The sequence below is a fragment of the Antennarius striatus genome, chromosome 2 (assembly GCF_040054535.1).
Source record: "Antennarius striatus isolate MH-2024 chromosome 2, ASM4005453v1, whole genome shotgun sequence".
Classification (NCBI taxonomy): Eukaryota; Metazoa; Chordata; class Actinopteri; order Lophiiformes; family Antennariidae; genus Antennarius; species Antennarius striatus.
In genome coordinates this window covers 25,008,919-25,031,500 of record NC_090777.1, presented here as the reverse complement: position 1 = coordinate 25,031,500, position 22,582 = coordinate 25,008,919, and the positions used below count along the sequence as shown (strand labels likewise).

Genomic DNA, 22,582 nt, shown 5'->3' with positions numbered 1-22,582 from the left:
TAACTCAGCAGAAGAAGCTGCCTACAGGTTGTTAGTGTTGTTAGATGCAGTAAAAGACGGCTCAGAGGCAAAGAAGCCAAGGGAGAGGTTAGTGTGAGGTCACAGCTTCCTTTATTTTCAGTTTATTTAGAAGACAGTGGGAGGAGTTACCCAACACAAGACTAATACAGGTAGCTGTGTTGTTATGCAGATATATTCAGACATTTGTCACAGGTAACAGTCAGACAGAAAATACAGGTTAAAAGTTGCATGTTAGAAGCAAGCAGTTAAAGTGTTAATAGTTTGAGTTTCTGTACACAACAGTCAAACCGTCTTCCGACACACTGCAGACGTTTCACTGCACAATACAACACTTCCATGGTTCCATGCTAGAAATGACACCATTCATCGAGTGAAGCCTACTTCCTGGTTGGGGGTGTGACTTCATCAGTTGGCCAATAAAATTAAACAAAAACCTAAAAGGGTCACTTATCAAAATGGTCACTTCTTCTTCTTTGGTGAACGAGCAGCTCACACAGACATTTAATGCCAGCCGTTACGTTTTAGGCTTGAAAACAAGCAACATCTTTGAGAAACGTTTTTAACTTCAGGCTAATTCAGCCTCATGAAAGGCCAAATAAGATTTGAACCAATAGATTTGAACCCAGCGTTCAGTGGAACAGAGAATGTCTGCGTTGGTTCTTCCACGGCTGTCACGATGGAGGTTATAATAAAAGTTCTACTGTTCAACAACACAAGTCATAGACACAGATTAGAACGCCCCCCCTCCCCCCCTCCCCATGCACTAGAAACACAGAGCTAACCTAGCCGCAACACGTTAGCATACCGGTACACTGTAACAATGGTGTGATTTAGAAAAACCTCCACTTTCAGCTGAATATCATCATGAGAAAATAGCGAGTGACATCAGCAAAATAAAATCTGACTAAATATATCCAGCTTAAAAAAATATCTGCACCCTGTTCAGCATAAAAATACACATCATCACTGATCGATTGATCTATTGCTCCTGACATTTCCCCATCAATAAAAAAACCAAAGCATTTTATGCAAACAGAAATAAGAGATGAAAGAACGACAGAATGAGGAAAGGAAAAAGTGCAAAATTGAGCTTTTGATTCAACTGAAGAGTTTTTAGTGATCAATAGAATTCTTCTCAGTTTTCACAGCATCACAGATACCATCGAAGAACAGCTCCACCACATTGGTCACATGATGGGGGTGGGGGGACTGCTGGTTCCACAAGTTTTTGTTTTGTGGGGGAGGGCTGGTGCTCTGTGTAGGGTTCATTCCGCATTCTGCCCCCTCATCAGTGGCGTGCAGTTGAGGTGAACTTGTGACTGAATTGCCCACAGGTGTGAATGTGATTGATTGTGTGTCTTGTGCACTAAAATAAAAGTTCAATCAGAACCCGTAAAGTCTCGGACAAACGGATCCGACTGAACCAGCAGCACCTCATAGCTTCTCCCCCACCGCTATAAAAACAGTGACATCATCTGATGAAACTAAACGTGCAGTTGTTGCATCATCGTAGGAGGTAAAGGTGACGTGCCGCTGATGACAGAGCAGTGCTGGGCGGTCTTGGATGGCAGTGATTCGCCTGCTCCGCTGTGATTGGACACTTGAGCACCTGATTGTAATCTGACATCATTAAAGGTTAATACTGAGTTGATCCTGAGTAGCAGCTATGGTCTGCAGTCAGGGGGCGGTGCTGGGGGAGGAAGACTGATGATTGTAGTGTGTCTGATGTAAGGAAGTTAGTGTGGTAAATAGAAACCGGCTCGGTTCTAGCACTCTATGTTGAGACAGATAAACTCCTGAATGCATTTCCTATACTGCTGCTCGGTGGGGCTACTAGCTGGGTATTGACCTGGCTGTCCAAAAGGTCCCTCCGACTCTCGCATCTCCTCGTTCATCCTGGACAGACGCAGCCTGAAAGACAGGAGGAGTAAAGAAGAGGTCAGAGGTCACAGGTCAGAGTTATGATGCTGCTATGGAGACGTGTCTTCAGGAACGTACAGAGTGACGATGTCTGCGTTGGCCTGCTGCACAGCGATACTCAAAGGATCCTGGCCGTCCTCGTCCTCCTCGTTCTGCGTGGCCCCTCTTTTCAGGAATAAACACACCTGCCTGGAAACACGAGGGAAGCGGGTCAAAGCGAGTCCGTCCAAAAAAATCAAGCCTCTCTCTTCTTTTCATCCAAATTTCAATTCAAAACCTCAAAATATTCAGATTAAAATCTTCTGAAAACCATTTCCACAGTGTAGCTCTATTCTGCTATTTTGTTACTCTTGCTACATCATGGGTAACTCCTGGCGCATCATGGATAATTCCCACTGCATTGTGGGTAACTCCTGCTACATCGTGGGTAACTCCTGCTGCATTGTGGGTAATTCCTGCTACATCATGGGTAACTACAGCTACATTGTGGGTAACTCCTGCTACATCGTTACTCCTGCTACATCGTAGGTAACTCCGGCTGCATCGTGGGTAACTGCTGCTACATCGAGGGAAACTGCTGCTACATCGTGGGTAACTGCAGCACTCACCCTGTGTGTCCCAGGTAGGTAGCGTGATGCAGCGGGCCCCTCCCTCTGGCGTCTCTTTGGTTGACGTCAGCAGCGTTCTGAAGCAGGAACTCACAGGCGATCAGCGAACCCTGAAGTTGAGGAAATGCTTTTAACTCCTTTTGAATATACATTTTTAACTCATGTTTAACTCTTGTGTTTAACTCTTGTGTGTTATGCGTGTACCCCAATAACAGCTTGTATGAGCGGCGTCTTTCCTTCCTCATATTCGTTGACTAAATTGACGTCCGCCCCGTGGGCTAGCGCTTCGGCCATGACTGGCAGGTTGCGGGCTTTGGAGGCTTTACAGAGCAGCGCCCCGGGATGGAGGTCCCTCATGTCCTCCGGGTCCGACGTCTCCGGCTCCGCCTCCAGCTCGGCTTCGCCGCTGGAGTCCTCGGACACCTCACACTCTGAGGGAACCATAGACACAAACTGTAACTCCTCGGCCCCATGGAGCTTTTCCACCAGTAATACTGGAAGTCCATGTGAAGCCCTCACCCTCTGTGACACTGTCCACCACCGACCCAAACACCAGGATATCTGTGCTGCCGTCCGTGCTGCCTCCCAACCCGCTGTCGCTGCTTAGGCCTGCCGGACCGGGAGACGCCACAACACGGACACGTTAGTCACATTAGTCACGGTCGGCTCTGATTGGTCAATCCATTTTAATCAACGTGGAATAAAACTTACTCCGAGGCCCAGATCCGGTGTCAAAGTAGGAGAAGAGAGAGTCCAGCTCGTCGGGACAGAACAGGGATTCTCGTCTGAACTTAGCAGCTGCTGTGAGACAAACAGGGAATAAAGAAACTGGTTAGACCATCCCAGTTGGCGTGAACTGGGACGCACTGGGAGATGGATCACGTGACCTCTGTTCGGCCTCGTGAACCCTCTAACCCTCCAATAAACAGAACCAGAGGAAACCTAAAACGTGATGATTCTCTGCGGTTCATGTTAAATTAGTCCTCCCCCCCCCCGCCCAGCTGTTTGACGTGCAACACCTGCAGAGAGGGTGGACGGCGACGTGCTCCCCGCCTCCTGTCGGTACCGCCGCCGTGTTTTCGACACCATGCTGGCGCTGTTGTGTCTCCGACACTTCTTCACGCTCCACTGCCGCTCGGACTTCCTCTCCCCGTTGATGAGGATCTCTGTGGGGCAGAGCTTCTTCAGGAACTTCTTCTCCACATACTTGCTTTTGATCCAGGCCTCCTTCTCCTGCCTGCGAGAAAATACAAGGTTTTAAATCAAGTAGGAGGTCACGCTTTTCAGCTCTGCTACGAAACCCTACCTGGAGCTGGAGGGTAGTGGTTTCTTCAGACCCTGTTCCTGGTAAGAGCCTTCATAGATGTGGTTGATGACGCTGTTTCCAAGCTCACACATCAGCTGCAGAGACATAACAAACCCTCTGAATAAAGACCCGTGAGAAGATGTATCAGTTCTGGATCTTCTAGATCTGTTTTCAGGATTCTTTGTGAATCCACTCCACTGAGTTTCATAAAATCTAACCTGTAGGTAATGATGGATATTTTCCCATCTATTCCTGAATGTAGCGAATCTACGTGACTCATTATTCCTGATGCTGGGAGACAAACAGTACCTTCAATAGTTCTGGTTCCCATGAGTCCAGTGTGAGCGAGCGGACCTTTGAGCAGTGAACTCCCAGACTCCTGCAACAGAAAGTTTACAGGTCATCTCTTTCAAAGCCTTGCTGTTGTCTTAAATCCACATTAGCCTCTGGTGTTCAGGAGAATTCTACAAAACCGGTTCCTCAATCAGCTCCAAAAACACGTGGACTTTCCCTCTGGACTTACCTGTGGATGCCGGAACATTCGATGCACAGCAGGACGCCCAGGTTGATGGAGGCCCAGCGGGGGTCGGCCTGGCCGCAGTCGCAGCATTGCTCGTTGCCCGGGAGACACTGGATCCGCTGCAGGATGGTTTCCCCTCGGACGCTGCGCTCCCGGGGTTCGCTGGCAGAGTCGATGCTGCTGGTGGACGGAGACGCCGTTCTGTCCAGACGCTAAACGTAAAACACACAAGAAGGTCACACACATACGTACAAATATGTTCCACTTCCTTCTGTCGTACATTTAATCATTTAATCCACTGAATAAATGTCCTCAGCAGGACAGCTCTACAGGACAGGAAGTCAAACACACAGCGGCATCGGTCGTGAACAAACCTCCACATAGCAGGTGTCTGGACTCTCTCTGTAGGCTGAGGCGATGCTAGCTTGAACCGCCTGGATCCACGCCTGCCTGAGCTTCTCAGACTCGGCCTGAAGCATGCAGCTCCTGCAGGGGGAACACACCTCATGTTTACAACGGGACCACAGAAAGACGGTTCACTAATTTCTGTAGAGCAGGGGTTCTTAAACCGACACAGATTAAAAATGACACAGATTTGACCCCCAGAGTCAGGAGATGACCTGATGGCCCACCCCCCGGGGAACCACGAACATCTGAACCTGTAGGCAAGTCTTACTTGGACGGGGAGACGACCTCGAAGCAGAACCTCCTTTCTATGTCTTCACAGGGTTTCACGGAGCAGAGACGGAGGTCCTCCACCACCACCGTCAGAGTGTCCTGCAAACACACAAAGCATTTAATCAACAACAACAACAACAACAACACAACAGGAAACAGCTGTTCCTTCATGACCATCCACCCATCAGATGTTCCCTCGCTCTCACGAGCGGAGACCCTGGAAAACCAGCGGAGCATAATCAACATTCTCATACTCTCCTCCTTTAAAGTGCACTTAACCTGTGAGGGGCCAGTTCACCCCTGGGGGGCTGGGGGAGAGGGGGGATGATAGCACTGAGAAAATGGACCTACCTTCAGTCTCTTCTGATAGACCAGCTGACTGTTCTGTATGGAGAACCACCGCCTGCGGAGAGATCATACATTTATTATACAGCAGATGGATGGATAACCAATGGGCTCTTAGAGCTGGGTGTGGGGGGGGGGGGGGTACTGAGGTTTTACTGAGCTGGTTCACGTTGTACATCTGTCGGAGCAACTGGATGAGCGCATAACGACTAGGTTCTACGTGCAGTGTGCGGATTGGCCAGCAGGAGGCGGCGTTCTGAGACTCGTCTGCGTTTAAACTCAGCGATGACATCACAAACCTCTCTGGCGTCATGATGGATCGCTGTGGAAACGTTTCTCTAACATCTCTTCTTCCTCCTCCCTCCCGAGCTCACGTCCCCCCATCTAATAGTTTTTACAACACAATCCTGTCATGCATGAACACAACACGTACAGTGAGGCTACGGCAGTAATAACCTGTCAGTTAATGTGAGGGATTATTACCTGTTCCAGGTCTTGAAGGCATTGCTGGCCCTCTTGAACAGGTAGCCCTCCATCACCACACCGTTGGGGGCGTCCACGTTGAACTCCACCTTAGAGTCGTCATACGAGAAGTCCTGAAACACAACGACAACGACTGTCAGTCGCCAAGCGCTGTACTGTACATACGACTCATCAATCCGTGTGCGCCCGTGTGGAAGAGGTCACGTGTCGGGGAAGCAGCCTGGCGTCTTCCTGCGGGGCGCACAGGACAGATGTGAGCGTGACGTAGGATATTCCAGGAACAGAGCAGGATTCATGTGGAATCAGCCTACACACACACACACACACACACACACACACACACACACACACACACACACACACACACACACACATACACAAACACACACAGCGACGCACCAAAACTTCCCACTGGAAAAAGATCTTCATCTTTAAACAACTGCTTCCTTCCAGCAGAAAAATCCTCAAACATCTCTCCTGCAGATTCTAATGCTGGATTACCATCCATCCTCTGACGGTGGTGTGTATGTGTGTGTGTGTGTGTGTGTGTGTGTGTGTCAATGGAGGCTAACGCATTGCGTCGCAGCAGCTCAGTGTGTCGTAATTCCAACACTGACGTGTGTGTCCTGGCTGCAGGATTAGCGCTGATTAGCATACAGCTGCCAGCGCAGCCCTGAGAGGGCAAAGACGCTTCACCCCCACTTCACCCCATAAACACGCCGCCCTGAAGAGGAGGGTGGAGCCCAACGCAACGCAACACAACCCAACACAGTCAACACAACACACACAGCAGCCTGCAACACAAACACAAGTCTTACCTTCAGCCGTCAGATGAAGGCTCTGTCTAAACGCAGCATCCCAACAACATCTCTGGAGCCCTCAACAAAGATCATCTATTTTTAACGCCGCAGCGTCACACAGACAAACCGAACGTCGCTGAATTATTGAACGAGCAGGAAAAAACACCAACTTGGAGCAAATTGTTCAGGAGCAGCAGAGAAAATAGAAAAGAAGTTCGGACGATGAAGATGGACCTCAGTCTTCATCTTTGGAGAAAGCTGAGGAGGACCCAAACGTAGAAACCTTTTATTTTGCAGGATCTGGACTTCCTGTCTGTTTTTTCTTGCCTCTTTAGCATAAATTAATTCACTTTATCTCGATTCCAGCCTTCCTAAAGGATTCTGGATGTGTTTGTTTGCTCTCCATCGGGTTCTCTGCCACTGCCCTACATCCCTCAGGTCTTTCTGGCCTTCCTGCACACCGGTTGGCTCCACCTGTCCAGATGTGTGTTCCACCCCTGGGTCATCATCACTGAAGCTAATGAGCTGTCATTTGTTCCACGCAAGTCCACTGAGGCATCTGTAACGGGTTTATCATGCAGGTTTAACACCAGTTGTGACCAAGAACCACTAAGTCGACCCAACTCGACTTTCCTGACAACACTCCAGCAGGAAACAGGAAGTAAATGCTGTCTGAAACCTCCAGAGGACGACTTCTCCTGCTGCTGCAGCAGCATGCAGCCGTTCAACCCCAGCCTGCAGCCCTGCGTGGACCGACTGGGGGCTGCAGCCTCCCTTTGTCCCTCACAGGCTTCCTGCACATGCTGGAGACAAGGAGGAAACGAAACAAGGAGGAAAACGTGTCTTGACAAAGTAGGCCACGCTGTTCTGAAAGCAGCGGAGAACAAAGGAGCAACAAACGCAAAACATGCTGCATGACTAAATCTGGTCCGATCTGTCGGTTCATGTTTCACGTCTGGAAAGACTGAATCTGTGTGTGAAGGAACGTAGAGAGAAGGAGCAGACGAGAAGTGACTCATTGAAACCAAAGGTTCAGGATGAAGGCCAGACCGGCCACCAGGCTAAAGAAGAGGCTTTGGTTCTTGTTCTGTTTGGAAACAGCGGAGCGCTGCAGCCCGTCGGGGCCACATATGTGCTAGAGGTAAAACGGAGGTAAGTGATTGGAGGAGTACTCACCTGCAGGAGGGTCTGGTGGGAGGTGGACGTGTCGGAGACATGAAATCAGAGGAAAAGACAAGAGAACGTTAGAACCATCGGTTCAGGTTCGGGTGATGTCATCACTGCCCTCCACCCACCCGGGATGTGAAGCTCAGTGTCTAACAGCGCCGGAGTAAACAGATCAATAACCGGCCCTAAGTGTGACCCGGTAACAGATGGTCACTGATCCCGAGGAAGAGGAGCCAGATGCCGAAGAGGGGCTTCTGAATTATTGAAGGACGAGACGGACGGCGGGGGTCGCACCTACAGTTATGATCCCATTACTTAAGCTTCACGGAGAGAATCACGACACGATGGAGACGCGCAGGGAGGGGCCACTAGGGGGCGCTCTGCAGCTGATTGACAGGAGTGAACAGGAGGTGCCTCTGCAGTGAGTTAATGTGCAGACCAGGGCTTTGAACAAAATTTTTTGCTTCATGAACTGGTTGAAAATCCTGGTGCAGATAAATGCTAACATGCTCGAAATAAATAAATGAATAAAGCGCCAGTCCCACTAACGGTGTATGAATGTGAGTATGACCCTCCCTCCAGCATCACCCACCAAAGACAGCAGCTCTCATCCTCTGGGGACCATGAAGGATGCTAACGTATCTAACATGTCAGCACTTCTGCCGTTAATATGCTGACCAGCAGACAACAGAGGGATTAATGGTTCCTAAATCGATTTAATTCCACCTGATTTAATTCTTAAATCGACGCCTGGGCATTGTTGGGGGGATTAACGGAACACTTCCAAGCCTCTGCGGGCTAATCCTTCCCCAGTCACAACAGATGAACTGGGCAGAGTGGTAGACCTGATCCTGGAGGTGAGATGCTTTCTCAGCATCAGCCTCCCCTCCTCACCGGTGGGGGGGGGGGGGGGGGGGGTGAGGAACGGGGTGGTGAACAAACAACAGGAACTCACCCGCTGCTGAATGGTGGCGTGTTTGTGCTCCATCTCCCTCTTCTCCATGGCCGAGTCGATCACCAGCTGATCCAGCTGAAGGCAAGAGCAGATGGTTAGAGTCAGGTTTAGGGTTAGGCTCAGGGTCAGGTTTAGGATTAGGGTTATGGTCAGGGTGAGTCATCTGAGGGAACGAAACATCAGCACTTTGAATGATGAAGAAGACTCCACCTACCTCAGCGGCCAGCTTCTTCATGTAGGGGTCGATCTCGTCCAGGAGGTTGTAGCCCTGCTGGAACAACGAGTACTGGGCGTGCATGAAGGACAGCATCTGGTCGACGGGAGAAGCACCAGTGTCAGGAAGACCAATGGCATGGGAGGACTTATAAAGAGGAGGACATGAGGGTCACTTACAGCATCAAGGATCTCAAATTTCTTCTTGGCCTGCAGGACGTTGATCTGCGGAGATGAAGAACATCAACAGATCATGATGGCGCCCTCTAGTGGACGATCTCAGAACATTCTAGTTCAGCTGACAAACTAAGTTACCTCTGACATCACCAAACACATAACATGTCACATTGTGAGTGAAGAACACCAGTGTGAAAACCAGTCATAAACAAACAAACAAAAAAACACACAAATAAACAGCATCTCACAGATAGAAGGCTTTTTACTGAAAATCTTTTTGGATGTGTGTGTGTGTGTTTGTGTGTGTGTGTAGGAAGGCGGGATGAAGCTCTGACCTGCAGGACGTAGTCCAGAGCCAGGTGTCTGAAGCACTTGCGGGTGATGCTGAGGGTTCCGGTAGCTTCTTCCACCTCGTGAGGCTTGTTCCTGGGCGCCTGAGCGTTCTTCACCTGCGCTATCTCCATGTCCTCACGCACTTTATCAAAGTGTTTCTTGGTCTCCTTGAACTTCCGAACATCCCTGACAGACATTCAGACAGACATCAGCAAACAAACGGCGGCTCAGCGCCGGTTTACAGGAAAGTTCAGCTGCTCATGATACGCCTGAAAAAAGGAGGTACTTTAATATTTAAGGATCCTAAAAAGCTTTTCGGGGGTAAAAAGGGGGCAGGTGCTTTCTAAAGTTGACCGCCTCAGGCTCTTTCTGCTCTGGTAAATATTTGATGCATCTGAACGGGTCGGAGGTTTGACTCACTCTTTCACAAAGTTGTGCAGCTGCTGCTTTATGGAGCGCTGAGCTTGGTCGAACAGGATCTGGAAGAGATGGGGGACAAATCAGCTTCAGACTTTTAAACCTCAGAGGAAAAGGAACAAACTTTCCTCTCCAGATCGATCACTACACGAGTCAAGATAAAAGACAAATCCTCTATGGATCCAGAACCAGGTCAGAACCACAGCTGAGGTCAGTCGATTGGTAAAAGTTTAACATTTAGTAGTGGATAAAAGTTATTTCACAGTTTGTCTTTCATGTGGCTCCGCGGTGCACCGGCATCGTGCCCAGAGTGTCCCCCTGCCTCTTGTACATAAGTCTGCGAGGATAGGCTCCGGCAACCCCTGTGACCCGATAAATTGACGAACCAGATAAGGAGATGTCTCATATTGCAGTATGCTGAATTTTATCCAGACTTTTTTTGCCTTTGGTAAAAGTTTTTGAAAAGGTTTGAAACAGAACTGAAGACAAATATTAAACAAGAAAACATAATTCCATTTCAAGCGAAAGGAAAAGATTTGTAGTTCCCTTTTCAGATCAGGATTTCACATTAAAAATCACAAAACTCTACACTCATGTTCTCAAACATCTTCAGATTCCCCAAAATTTACATCTGACATATAAAAGAAGCTTCTGTCAGACTACCTACATCCAACAGGGGGCGACAAAGACAGCTTCTTCCAGCTTATGCCTGGAAAAGATGCAAATAAGCCCTTCCCGCCTTTGGGGATGAACGGGTGGCGCAATGTCATCCCATAGTAGCCCGTTTTAACGGTTTAACATTTAGCATCTCGTCTCCTTCCATCGCCCTCCGAGCACCTCCTCTGTGATTCTTGCTTCTCGCTGCTTCTGCTAAATAGGTCACTGGAACCGCGAGGGAGGGAGGAGGAGGCTTTTGGTACAATAAGCCAGAGTCTGCATCCAATGCAGGGTGCAAACTCACACAGACAAACTGTCAGAGCCCACGCTCCACCGCCGAGATGTTAGCTTTGTTTTAAAGGGTTTGCTTCCTCGTTTTGGTGGAATAATGTGATAAATGAGACGATGTGAGTCTGAATCCAATGAAAACGGGTTTCAGGTGGTTTTTATTCCAGTGTGGCTCTGGTGTCTCTAGGGAGACAGGTTTGTTTTGGATAAAGGTTAAAGGTTCGCGGTGAGTCTTGTGGTATCAATGATGAACGTTCGAGAACTGGAGATGGCCGGACGGAGGCGAGCGGCGAGCATCAACTCTGAGGTTACCATGAGGTTGGGCACTGGGCAGACCCAACCCAGGTGGACGGGGGCTCGGGAACCTTTAAAAGAATGGAAGGTGTCTGTATGGGAGTGGTGGAAGGAAAGCTGTTGGGACACTTCCTGGCTCTGGGGGTAGCGCCGCCGGCAGCATTCCTGAGCTGCTTTGTGGCAAGTTGACACCCTGCTTTGATTGGACGATGCCACAGGATGCCCTCGTGATGCATGAACGACCCCATATTTTTGGAAGCAAGGTGGATCCCTATCCTGCCCCCTACAGCCGGTCAATGCCTGTACAGCAGGGGGCAGGGTAATTGTTTACACCATGGATTGAAACCCTTCAGAGGTTTGAAGCACAGAACCACACAAGCAACAAATCTACCAATCAGTGTCAAAACGAACATTAACAGCAAGTTTCAGAGCGTTTTAAATCTTATAACCACCCGGCCTTTTAGCCCCCGCCTTCAGTCTGTAAATAGCAAAGACAGGAAATAGAAATTGGGGGGGTTGTTGTCATTGTATGCATGAGTATCTAATAAATGATCCGCTGGTTGGATCAGGGAGAGGAAGAGGTAGAATCTACTCATAAAACAACCTGCCTCTATTATGGATGCACTGTCAGAGGTGTACCAAACCATTGCACAGTTGTGTAGCACGTAGTACAATAGTCGTGTTTGTTCGTACCTCCGAATGTTCATAAGCCAAAGTTCGTAAGTTGAATGTTCGTAAGTTGAACACCTGTATTTCCAATCAGTCTGAGAAGATGTGATTCTAGTGTGACTCAAATTTCACAAAGAAACGACTTCCTGCTGCGTCTTGGTTTCTTCTTTTCAGTTTCCAAATATAACTGAGAGAAGCTAGCGATGGCTTCCCAATCCCATCCATTCATCCTCATCCAGTGTTAACAGCCTAAAGCATTAGCATTATTGTTGTATTGTAATGAATTAAAGCAGACAAATCACATATACTGTATGTATAAAGACCTGGCAGCTATGATGTTTGAGTCGCTCTGTGCCATCTCTTCTCATTTCTAATGGATGATCAGCGTCGAACAGAAATCAATAATTTAGTGAGTATTCATATGGACTTTCATGCTTGACTTGAACAGAAATGTTGGCCTGTTTCTGTTGATGCTTCTGCAACAAAAGGCGATGGTGAAATCCTTCGCTCTGCTTACATTCGACATGGATAAAACAGGTGGTGATCCTGGACCTAAAGAGGGGCGGCGGCTAAGTCTTCCCTACTGTTAGCTTAGCTGCGTTCAAATGCGGAGCGTATGTTCAAAAATATGTGCTGTTCACATGCTTGTCATGCATATTGAAGGAATGGCATCAGAGGTTCGTGTTCTTGAGTGCTGGGTGGGTAACGGCAGCGGGAGCTAAGAGGGGCGTCAGCCATAAGCAACGGATTTAATCGCCATGATTTCTTATTCATTGGAGCTCTGCTGGTCTCCCCCCCTGCACTCAAACACACATGTATTCTATCCTGATTAAAACATGAGCACGCAAAAGATGTTACGAAAAAAATGTTAACCTCTTCAAAGTGACTGGATCATGAGGATCTCATCGCTGCTGAGGTCTCATCACTGCTGATACCATCACTTGTGGAATAACCTTGAATATTTTTTCACTTTTTTCGCTTTCATACCAAAGTGACAAAGAAAGTCTTTGTGAGTCGACCGTGTGAAGTCGGGTTCAGGCAGGGGAAGCTGGCAGCGGCCATCAGAGTCATCCCAATGAGCTGGAAGCTCATCATCAATGCACAACGTATTTATAGACACACTATGGTGAAAATATGAGCAAACAGTGGGATGTTTGCTCTGTTTTCATTTTCTGTCTGTTTTCTGTCCATTTGGTGAAGGCAAGATCGACTTTTGCTCATCTTTTATCTTAGCTTAGGTTCCCCGAGGGAAATTTCTGCCTACTCTGCTGCATTTTTAGCAGCTACCAGCTAATTTGAGCTGTCTACCACGTGTGTGTGTTTGGAAAAACAGGAACACATCTCAAATCTGCCCAAAAACAGAATCAACCGCCACTTCAGTTATTATGACAATTTTATTATTACAGTGATCCCTCGTTACTCGCGGTTAATGAATTCCAGGACCAACTGCAAATAACGAAATTCCACGATGTAGTGATGAATATTTATTTTATTATTTACAGTCATTTAAACGTTTATGAACCTTCCCCATCTGTATTACCTTTTCCCACACTCTTATAGATTGTTTGAAGCGGTTTTAAAGCGTTCCATGAGTCTCGGAACGCAGCGCACTTCCAAATGTTGTCAGCCAATAGAATGCGCATACGGTATCATGTGACTACATACTAAAAATTTGCGATGAGGTGAAGCATCTTGAAGCACGAATACACGAGGGATTACTATATTATTATTATGATTTTTATTATTATTGATTAGCATGAACTACCATTAGATGATTAGTTGATTGATTTTTATTATTATTTATTTATATTATTATTATTATTATTATCATCATCATTATTATTATTAATAATAATAATATTTTTATTATTATTATTATAATTATTATAGGAGTTCAGAAAAATTGTTTGGCAACAGCTAAAAGAATCGTTGGATGTCAGGGGTTAATAATTGCTAACTGCGGCATCCTAACAACAACAACAAGAACAACAACAAGAACAACAACAATCCTGCGTCTGCTGTGTGTTTTGACACGGGAACTAGAACACAGCAAAGCTTTCTTTCTATATTTGTGTTTGCAGCCTTCACCCACCACCGCCCAACCAGTGCATCCACTCATGACGACGCCCCCAGCCCCACCCCCAACCCCCAACATGTTAACACTGTTACATGTCTGTGTGCTGTTAACAGTCACTTCTACACGCCTGGCCGGGTGTTACACACAGTGTAACGAGTCAAGGTTACAGAGAGTCACTGGTGTCCGAAGGTTAACGCTAATCCACGCCTGAGTGGACGATGCTCCATCTGTAGCGCCGACCTCGCTGTCCACCAATAGACACGGAGCAAACTGGGAGGTGGGAGGAGCTGATCTGTGATGACACATCTTTGAAAGGAATGTGATCTATACACACACACACACACACTCACACACATGCGTGCAGTTTACAGCACACAACGGGTTCAAGCTAATGGACATCAAAGGCCCGGGGGGAAACAGGGTACGGGAGGGGAGGGGGGGCAGGGGTCAGAAGCCTTGAGGGCAGGGAGGGTCAGTAAAGCAGAAGCAGCAGAGTTTTTAACGTTTAACGGAGGAAAGTCGAATGAAAACAGAAATATTCCTGTGACCTTATCGATATCGACTCGGTGACTTTCAGCTCTGTGCTAAAACAACTGTGGATGAAATAAAAGCATCTGTACATACGTCACCACTATGAGCTCTTATTTCAGTTCCTCACACACATAAAACATGACAGTATTTCGCTGGGGGTGCGTCCGCTGGTCTGTTCCTGCGGTCACATGTTTTAGCTTCCTTCATTTTATTAGTTTTACTTTCTCTGTGACGTAAACTGAGTTTCTAACCCGCATGTCTAACCTCCCCTTGGGTTGTGATTTTTGATATGTGACGATCGTCTCACTCACAGCTATGCCACCAATTAAAGATGCTTGAAAGAAGAAGATCGTGCAGAAGTCGCTCAACAACGACTCACTGGAAACGTACCATCAGACCGCTGTGAGGCTATAAACCGGCTAATGTTCGTCCTTCTGGATGAGATGCTCGTGTTTCATGCATGCGGAGCGTAGTGGAGGAGGACTCACCATGTGGTAGTTGATGATTTCCTGGAGACTTTCTCCACACTTTTCCAGGCATTCCTGTAGAGAAAGAATGTTTCTTTTAAATGAATATTATAAGAACTTCTCTATTAAAAGCTAAAGTCATTTGTCTCCAGACCGAAGGAAAACAAAATGTTTTGAACGTCAATGCTGGTTGATGTCACAAAGGAGATTTTAGGGCTTCAAACCAGAAAAGTAATGATAATTGAGGGCTGATTTAGATCTTTTTTTTTACAATGGAAACTACAAATATGAACAAGACGTTAATAGAAACTCCCGATTAGTCATCCAGCTGAAGCCCAGAAGGCTTTTAATAGCGCTTCACGTCAGCACTGGGGCCGTGAACCGAGCCAGAAGTCAGTCTCCAGACCCAATGTGTTACTAGTCTGTTAGTAATCAGGTTTACTCACACCAGAACACACAAACACGTGAAGCTAACGCTAACGCCCATAGAGGTGGAAAGTCCCCGTCCCAGAGCACATTTACAGGAACGGCCCTGAACCCGTCAGAACCTCACCGAGATCATCTCATCCTTCTTGCACTGCTGAGACAGATCCCGGATGCCGTTGACGAAGAGTTTGTTGGCGCTGACGTAGGCCTTCCCCGCTTCGATCATCCCGCTGCATAGCTTCACCAGCTGTGTAGGACAGAGACGCGTTGGGGTGAATGAAGGCATCACTTTCTCCTCACACATGTTCAGGATTCAGGCAAACAACAGTTTTATGACTTCCTTCCCGTTGGGGTGAATCAGAGAAGTTTTTCCCACTTTCTTTAACGTTATGATATCGCTTGTTTTCCCTCCTTTACTCAAATCTACAGAAAAAGCTGACGCTGATGTTTGTGGATGGGCAAGAGAGGTTAAATGTTGGTGCACATCCGCACACAGATTAAGGACTTCAGAACTTCCCTTCCTATTATTTTCATTTTTCAACCTGATTCCTAGTTGCACTAAACAACTGAATCCTTGTCAGCATCCATTAAACATGATGTGAGTCCTGGATGTTCGGCTTCAGGCCCAGTGGAGGGATGAACAGCAATGATTGGCTGTCTGTCAATGCATCACAAGATCTGCCAGGAAGCCACGGGATTAATCCGTCTCAACACGGAAAATAAATGTTAGAAGCATCCATAATCAGCTTTAGCATAAGTATAATTAGCTAGCCTGATTTAGCGTCTCTAAAGCTCATCATCACACATAGTTTTGTTCAATTTGTATGCAAACAAATGTAAAAATATACAAGTTACAGTATTATGAGTTGGAAGTTTCCCCATGTTTCTGATCTTGATGCTAGTTAAGATAACTGGCTCATGCTTTTGGCTGTATACTGAGTCAAAGGTTTAACCATTACTAAGTCATAATTCAGGGTCGGACCCATTTAGTAGTAAAACAGGAAGTAGAAAATGAATCTCCACCTCAGATGCTTAAACTAGAAAAACATTATACCGAATGATGCTGTCAAACAGCCAGGTCACCAGCGGGGCTAAAGGGTACTCTGACGTGGGTTAATGTTAGGTCTAGGGTTAGAGTTAGGGGTCAAAAGTAGGGTTAGGATTGAGGTTAGCCTTAGCATTAGGGGTTAGGGTTAGGGTTAGGTGCAGCTCTAGTGTAGATGGAAGGAATTATTTGAACCAAAAAAGCATTGGTATAACAATCAAATCAGAATCATGGATAACTGAATAAATGTTCTTTTAATAACTATTGCTAATCTGTGTAATTGCCGTACAGTTAATTACAAGAATACCTCAAAGACTAGAAAGGAAAACATGAACTGATCCCAGAATACTTCCAGGATGGAGCTGCTTCCAGTATGAAACATTCCAGTCTAAAGACACGAAGAGGATCTAAAGCAGAGCTTTCCAGCTCTACGGCATTAAGAAAACCCGGACTAATCCTGGCTCCATGGACACAGATGAGCATTGCAGGCGAAGCATCTGGTCGCCTCATTACAAGGACTGGATGCTTGGAGCCAGAGTGATGCAGACTTATGTTCTGAGTGAATCTCAGTCTGTGCTGCTGCCACGTCACGTTCTGGAAAACCTCAGCTGAACTGTTCAACAGGACTGAGATACATTCTGTCCAGTACGCAGCACTGGCTACTAGCGTCGCCGGATTAGCGGCTGAGCTAAATGGGCAAGCAGCGTCTAACGTCTACTGAGTAAAAGCAGAAAAAACCGGAACCAAGTACTCCATTTCAGACTGAGTTTGAAGTCTGCTGTGACATCACAGGAAGTCCTGACCGTTAGATCGGACTTGAATCAGAGAAAAAACAGGTTCGCCTTCACCCCCAACATGCATCAATTAGACTCGGATAGCTGTGATCCTGTCACCGATCCACCAAATGTCCTTCCTTAGACCATGTCAGGTAGGTTCTATCATAACCCATTAGACCTGGAGAGTTCTGACTTAGTCTAGCCATCACCACCCGGTCCCTTTCCAACACAGATCCTTGAACCTGAACACTCTCCAGACAACCAGTCTGTGGTTCCTGTCGTGGCTGACGGGTGAATGTTCCTACAAACGTCTGATCTCATCTGACAGGTTGGACAGGAAATATGGTTTTGTCCCGTTTCTGCTAAACAGACAGATCAAACATTTTACCTTATCCAGCTTGGCCTCGATCTCAACGACCTCCGTCTCCACCTCATCGATACCGGCCCTGGAAAGAAAAGCAGGAGAAGCTGTAAAACATATATTCAGGGAAGGTCATTCTGTGGTTGGAAAACAGCACTTCAACATTCTGCTCGTGATTTCCTCTTCCGATAAATCCATGAGTGTCGGTTGAAGATGTGGAGCGGCAGCAGGCAAGAGTTTGGGTCTGTCATTATAGAAAGCGAGACGCCGCCCACACAAGGTGATGGACAAGGTGTCGGCGGGTCTGGATCATCTCAAAACCACCACCCACCTCTGGAAAGTCAACACCACCAAACCACACCACCACGCATGATGCTGCCAGCAGAGAAGAAGAAGAGGAGGAGTAGGAGGAGTGCGTTCAGCAGGATCAAGAATGGACCCACATCTGCAGCCCCGCCTCCTGCTGCCTGCATCTGACTGAGGAGTTTCAGCCCAACGGTCCCTCAACTCTCCTCCCAGATCTTCAGCCTGGAGTTGAGGATGGAGGGACATTACAGGGGTGTCCTAAAGAGATCGTGCGTGAGGGCTCCACGCTGATCTAAAACTATTCTCCTTCGGTTGACCTGATCGGGACCAGAATCAAGACAGCGGTTGCTTCTGGAGAACGTTGACCAATCAGCAGCATCTCATCAGGCCTTCTGTTGATTTTCCTGCCCGGCAATGCTACAGCAAACTTAAAAGGATGAAGGACCCCCACCCCCTGATCCTAAAAGAATGTGTGTTTAGGGGCGGGGGGTCCAGAGGGGACAGATTTGGACTACGACAGAAACAAAACCATTACTGAAATGATCAGAACCCTATTATCCACATGTAGATGTGTTATTGTAGCCTCAAACTACAACAACAAGGGGGGAGGTGGGGTCTGTCTGATGATGTCATCTTTGAAATGGCTCTTTCAACGCAGAACTCCATAGAATTTCACATTTCCATCAGCCCTGAAAACCATATTTGATTTAAAATGATTTTAAAAGTATTTCAGAGGTGTCTTTCTTTATCAACTATGTTTTTACTTTTGAACTGAACTGAACATCAAACATTTATTCAAACACTACAAATTCCATTGTGTTTATTTAGAAACACAATCTGTGTGTAATGGAGCAGGGTGGTGGTGGTGGTGGTGGTGGTGGTGGTGGTGTGGGGGGGTTGCTGTCAGTTTTAACCCATTCATCACCTTAACTTCTGTAACTTTTTTTTTTTCTTGATATTTCAAGTTTGAAAATCATCAGAGCAGCATCGGTGTCAGAAGTGTTTGTGCAGCTTCAGAGAAAATCCAAGTCTGAGGTTATTTTGTAGGATTTATTTTTAACAACTGTTGAAACCATCAGGTTCTCCTTTAGGTCGTAAAGAACGTCATGAAACCTGAAGGAGAGGGGCCGCTGTGTGTGATGATCCACCAGAGAGTTCAGCTTCAGAAAAGTCATTTAAAATTCATTTAAACTGATTTTACAACCTGTTTACTTTTAAAAATGTTAGGCATCAGTACTTTGTCCTTTAACCCGTCTGTCTGCGCTTCATCCGCTATCAGCTAGCTGCTCCAGATGTGTGGATGCTGTCTCAAGGGGCAGCTGCTCCCACTGACCCCCCCCCCCTTCACCCTCATGCCCCTCACCCCTCAGGCTGTAACTCGCTGCACATGTCTCCTATAATGGATGCCCACATTTCCCTGGGCTTGTAGCCACGGCAACCACCTCTTAAGTGGGCCGCGGAGGTCCCTGATACACTTGAGGGTTGACCCTGATTCCCACCCCTGGGGAAGGAAGAGGCTAAGTGGATCATAACATGACCCCCCCTCCAACCAGGATCAGCCTTCTGTGACGGGACGTGACGATGAAGACCTCCTCAAACGCTCGTTCATCCTCAAACCGGAGCCGAGGCTGCTGTTAGCGGGCCGGGCGGGTCTGGCAGCATTTAAGTGTAAAAAGGATCATAAACACTGGGATTGTGCTGACTCAGCAGCAGAACCGGTGGTTTCTGGCTGGTGGCGTGCTGACGGGGCGACCCGCAGAACAGAGGTGCTGTTTGCTGGCCCGAAGCGGCAGAACGACTTTTCGGCTCAGGAGATTCTGCACGTCTCACCTGCGTTAAGTAGAAGCAAAGGTCCAGAAAGGTTGAGATGGAAAATCAGGTTCTGTCCAAGCTGCTGTTACCAGGGAAACAACAACCATCGTGGAGAAACACTGACGGCTGAGTGAACCCGATTTAAATACGGTTCTGTTTATTAAATATGCTGCTTATTAAAAACAAGACTGTGTGACTGATCTCATGATCAGCTGACTCAGAACAAGATAATTGGGTTCATGTGTTCAAAATCCCCACATGACCCAAATGGACCGGAACACTGATATACTGAAATAATAAATGGACCTGAATAAGTACTTTTATGGTCAGTGAAAGTTCTCTTTGTGGCCACCGTGTGAGATGGAGGTTGGGGGGGGGGGGGTGCACAGACGTCCCAAAAGGGTTATGTTTTTGGACGGGACTTGCAACAACCAGGTGGCCGGGATGCAGGATGAGCAGGTGGGATGCTGAGGAGAGAACCAACACTGGGTCCAGTTAGTGATCCCTAAAATGCAGCAGCCCCCCCCCCCCGCAACTATACTGCCAGCTGGGGCCACAGAGGCTGGATCCAGACGCTTGTCCTCCGGGGGGAAAGCCAATTAGCCAATGAGATGTAGCGCTGCTAACACACTGGACTCTCTGCCAACATGCAAATAAGAGGCTGTAGTGCAGCTGTAATGTGATGCTACCTTCAAGTGAGCCTCAGAAATCTGAGAACTGACGGCTGCGTGCTCTTTCATGCATTCCTCCATTCTGTGATCGCTTTCTTCTATCTTTGGAATCTTAATTCAAAATCTACCAAAGCAGAATTTATTAGCATGAAGAATTTGGGAGACAGGAAACAGAGTGGAGGAAGGGGAACCGGGGCTTGGAGATGGGGGCCCCCCTACATCTGAGGGCCCCGCTGTGACAAACCCACTTCCTTTGAGGAGCGATGGGAGCAGCTTGTTGTCGCTGTCATGTCCTAACTGGGCTGGGTGTCTGATCGGGTGTGTGTGTGTGTGTGTGGGGGGGGGGGGGGTTCCCATCGGCACATTCAACAGCAGCTCGGGTTATTCTTAGCTGAAAGCCCTGTGGCATCATTGTCCTTCCTCTTCCCCTCCTCCTCTTCCTCCTCCAGACCCTGAATGAGCTGAATGGTTAAGGAGCTACCCCCCCATTTCAATACATCTTAAAACCAACCCTGGCCCATGTTTAACGCGTAATTTCTGGGGTTTTCCTTTTAATATGAGAGTAATAAGCTTTTTTTTTTAATAGTAACTTGTGATACCTACATTAGATTCTTTAGCCAGCTAATAAAAAAACAGCTAGCTAAATTGATCAATTACTTTAAAAGAGATGGCTCCACATAAACTTATTGACATAAATCTATGTAATATCTCCAGTAAGCCTGGTCCAGTATGATGACCTGGTCCAACTTGCAAGAACATCAAACCTGTGGACACTGAACCAGGAAGGGGTCCAGGATTAGCCCACCACTACTAATAGATACCCATTCAGAATGCTAACAGCCCATGTAATTGCTTTCCCCCTTCTAACCACCAAACGTTTGCACTCATCCAGGTGGCGTCACGTTAACTTCATCCCCCTAATAATTCAGCATAAGCTGTAGAAACCCGATGCTAATGCGTTTGAGGTGCAGCGGGAGTACACGGGTCTCCGGTTGAACCCCGCCCAACATGTGCTGAACGACTATTGTCTCAGAAGCTGGGCTTTCATTTCCACCTGAAAGCTCAGACGTGTTCCTCACTCTTAAAGGCATGTGTTGAGTTCTGAGAGCCTAGAACCCGACCGGTAAACACCGGTTAGCTCCAGCACCAGACGACCCAGCGCCCCACTGTCCCTGCATCAACCTCAGACCTCCTCCCTTCTCCACGGCCCACGTCTGCACTAATGGCTTCCCAGAATCCACTGACTCATTTATGCTTCGGTGGGAGACTGGAGCTGCGTTCACTGGGCGTCGGCTTCCATCCTGGCGTGAACATGTAGGTCTCCAGTTGGGTTTGTGATGAGACCAGTAGGAGGTTCTGATCACATTCCCCCATCTAACGGCTACACCAAACAGCTGAGTTTACGTTATTACCAAGAAAAGTTAATACGATCCAGATTTATCCAGCTTCATTTCCTGATCAGATCTGATTGATTGATGATCTATGAATGACTGTCGTTCTGTTCTTGTGTGTTGCTGGTTGTTGCAGCAACAGAATCAACAGAGGAACCTGGACCTGAAGCTGGACCTCCAGTTAGACTCGCTTTGTGGTGTCGGGCTGGTTCCCCGCCATCACCCACTCTGGACTGAAAGCCGGCTCATTAATCTTCCTCTTCATCACCTCCTCATGCCAGGTGAGCCAAGTGTACCCTCGCCTCAGTTGAGCAGCTCATGTGACCCAAACGTCCACCAGCTGTCCTGAGTCCAGACTCGAGATGACGAACCACACAGAAAGTGTCATGAAGCTGCGTGTGGAGTCCAGCTGGGCCACCGGACCCAACCGCCGATCAGCGTCTCTCATCCAGACAGCTGTCTGTGCTGGAAGGAAACTATGGAAGGAGCCTGAGGAGGTGGGGAGAAGAAGTGGGGTGAGGAGGTGGGGGGGCCTGAAACCTGACAACGCTCAGACTCCAAAACCAACAGGCTGATACCGGGTTGACTCCACCTCAGACCAGTCTGCCTCCAGCACATCAACATTGGCCTGTCTGCTCCATGACACCTCCTCCACCTCCATGCGCCGGTTGTGTGGTTCTCCTCTGCAGGCTGCAGACCTCAATCCACAAACATCAGAAGAACCAAGTCAGAAACACATTTAGTGTTTGTTGAAACCATCTAAGACCTGGAGGTCCGTCGGATACTACAGCGACCTTCTTCTTCTTCATACACAGCAGAGGTGTCAAGTTCATTTTCACTGAGGGCCTCATCAGCATAATGGATGTCC

General features: G+C 47.6%; 1 protein-coding gene across 5 annotated transcripts in view; it reads right to left on the bottom strand.

Annotated features, from left to right (window-relative positions):
- acap3a (ArfGAP with coiled-coil, ankyrin repeat and PH domains 3a) overlaps nt 1-22,582 on the bottom strand; it is a 38,426-nt gene that overhangs the window by 1,846 nt on the left and 13,998 nt on the right. The window contains exons 2-24 of one of the 5 annotated variants that reach the window (XM_068343757.1): nt 17,562-17,619; nt 15,480-15,599; nt 14,948-15,001; nt 9,947-10,005; nt 9,529-9,712; nt 9,197-9,241; nt 9,018-9,113; nt 8,804-8,878; nt 7,858-7,869; nt 5,882-5,994; nt 5,405-5,456; nt 5,052-5,152; nt 4,750-4,861; nt 4,379-4,587; nt 4,165-4,234; nt 3,856-3,950; nt 3,569-3,786; nt 3,261-3,347; nt 3,069-3,167; nt 2,754-2,980; nt 2,550-2,659; nt 2,020-2,130; nt 1,871-1,932 (exon numbers count right to left, since the gene is read on the bottom strand). In XM_068343757.1, coding sequence (XP_068199858.1) covers nt 1,871-1,932; nt 2,020-2,130; nt 2,550-2,659; nt 2,754-2,980; nt 3,069-3,167; nt 3,261-3,347; nt 3,569-3,786; nt 3,856-3,950; nt 4,165-4,234; nt 4,379-4,587; nt 4,750-4,861; nt 5,052-5,152; nt 5,405-5,456; nt 5,882-5,994; nt 7,858-7,869; nt 8,804-8,878; nt 9,018-9,113; nt 9,197-9,241; nt 9,529-9,712; nt 9,947-10,005; nt 14,948-15,001; nt 15,480-15,599; nt 17,562-17,619 — 2,369 coding nt within the window. Of the gene's footprint in view, nt 1-1,870; nt 1,933-2,019; nt 2,131-2,549; nt 2,660-2,753; nt 2,981-3,068; nt 3,168-3,260; nt 3,351-3,568; nt 3,787-3,855; nt 3,951-4,164; nt 4,235-4,378; nt 4,588-4,749; nt 4,862-5,051; nt 5,153-5,404; nt 5,457-5,881; nt 5,995-7,857; nt 7,870-8,803; nt 8,879-9,017; nt 9,114-9,196; nt 9,242-9,528; nt 9,713-9,946; nt 10,006-14,947; nt 15,002-15,479; nt 15,600-17,561; nt 17,620-22,582 lie in introns of all 5 variants that reach the window. The other 4 variants (XM_068343784.1, XM_068343749.1, XM_068343767.1 and 1 more) reach the window with 4 other exon arrangements.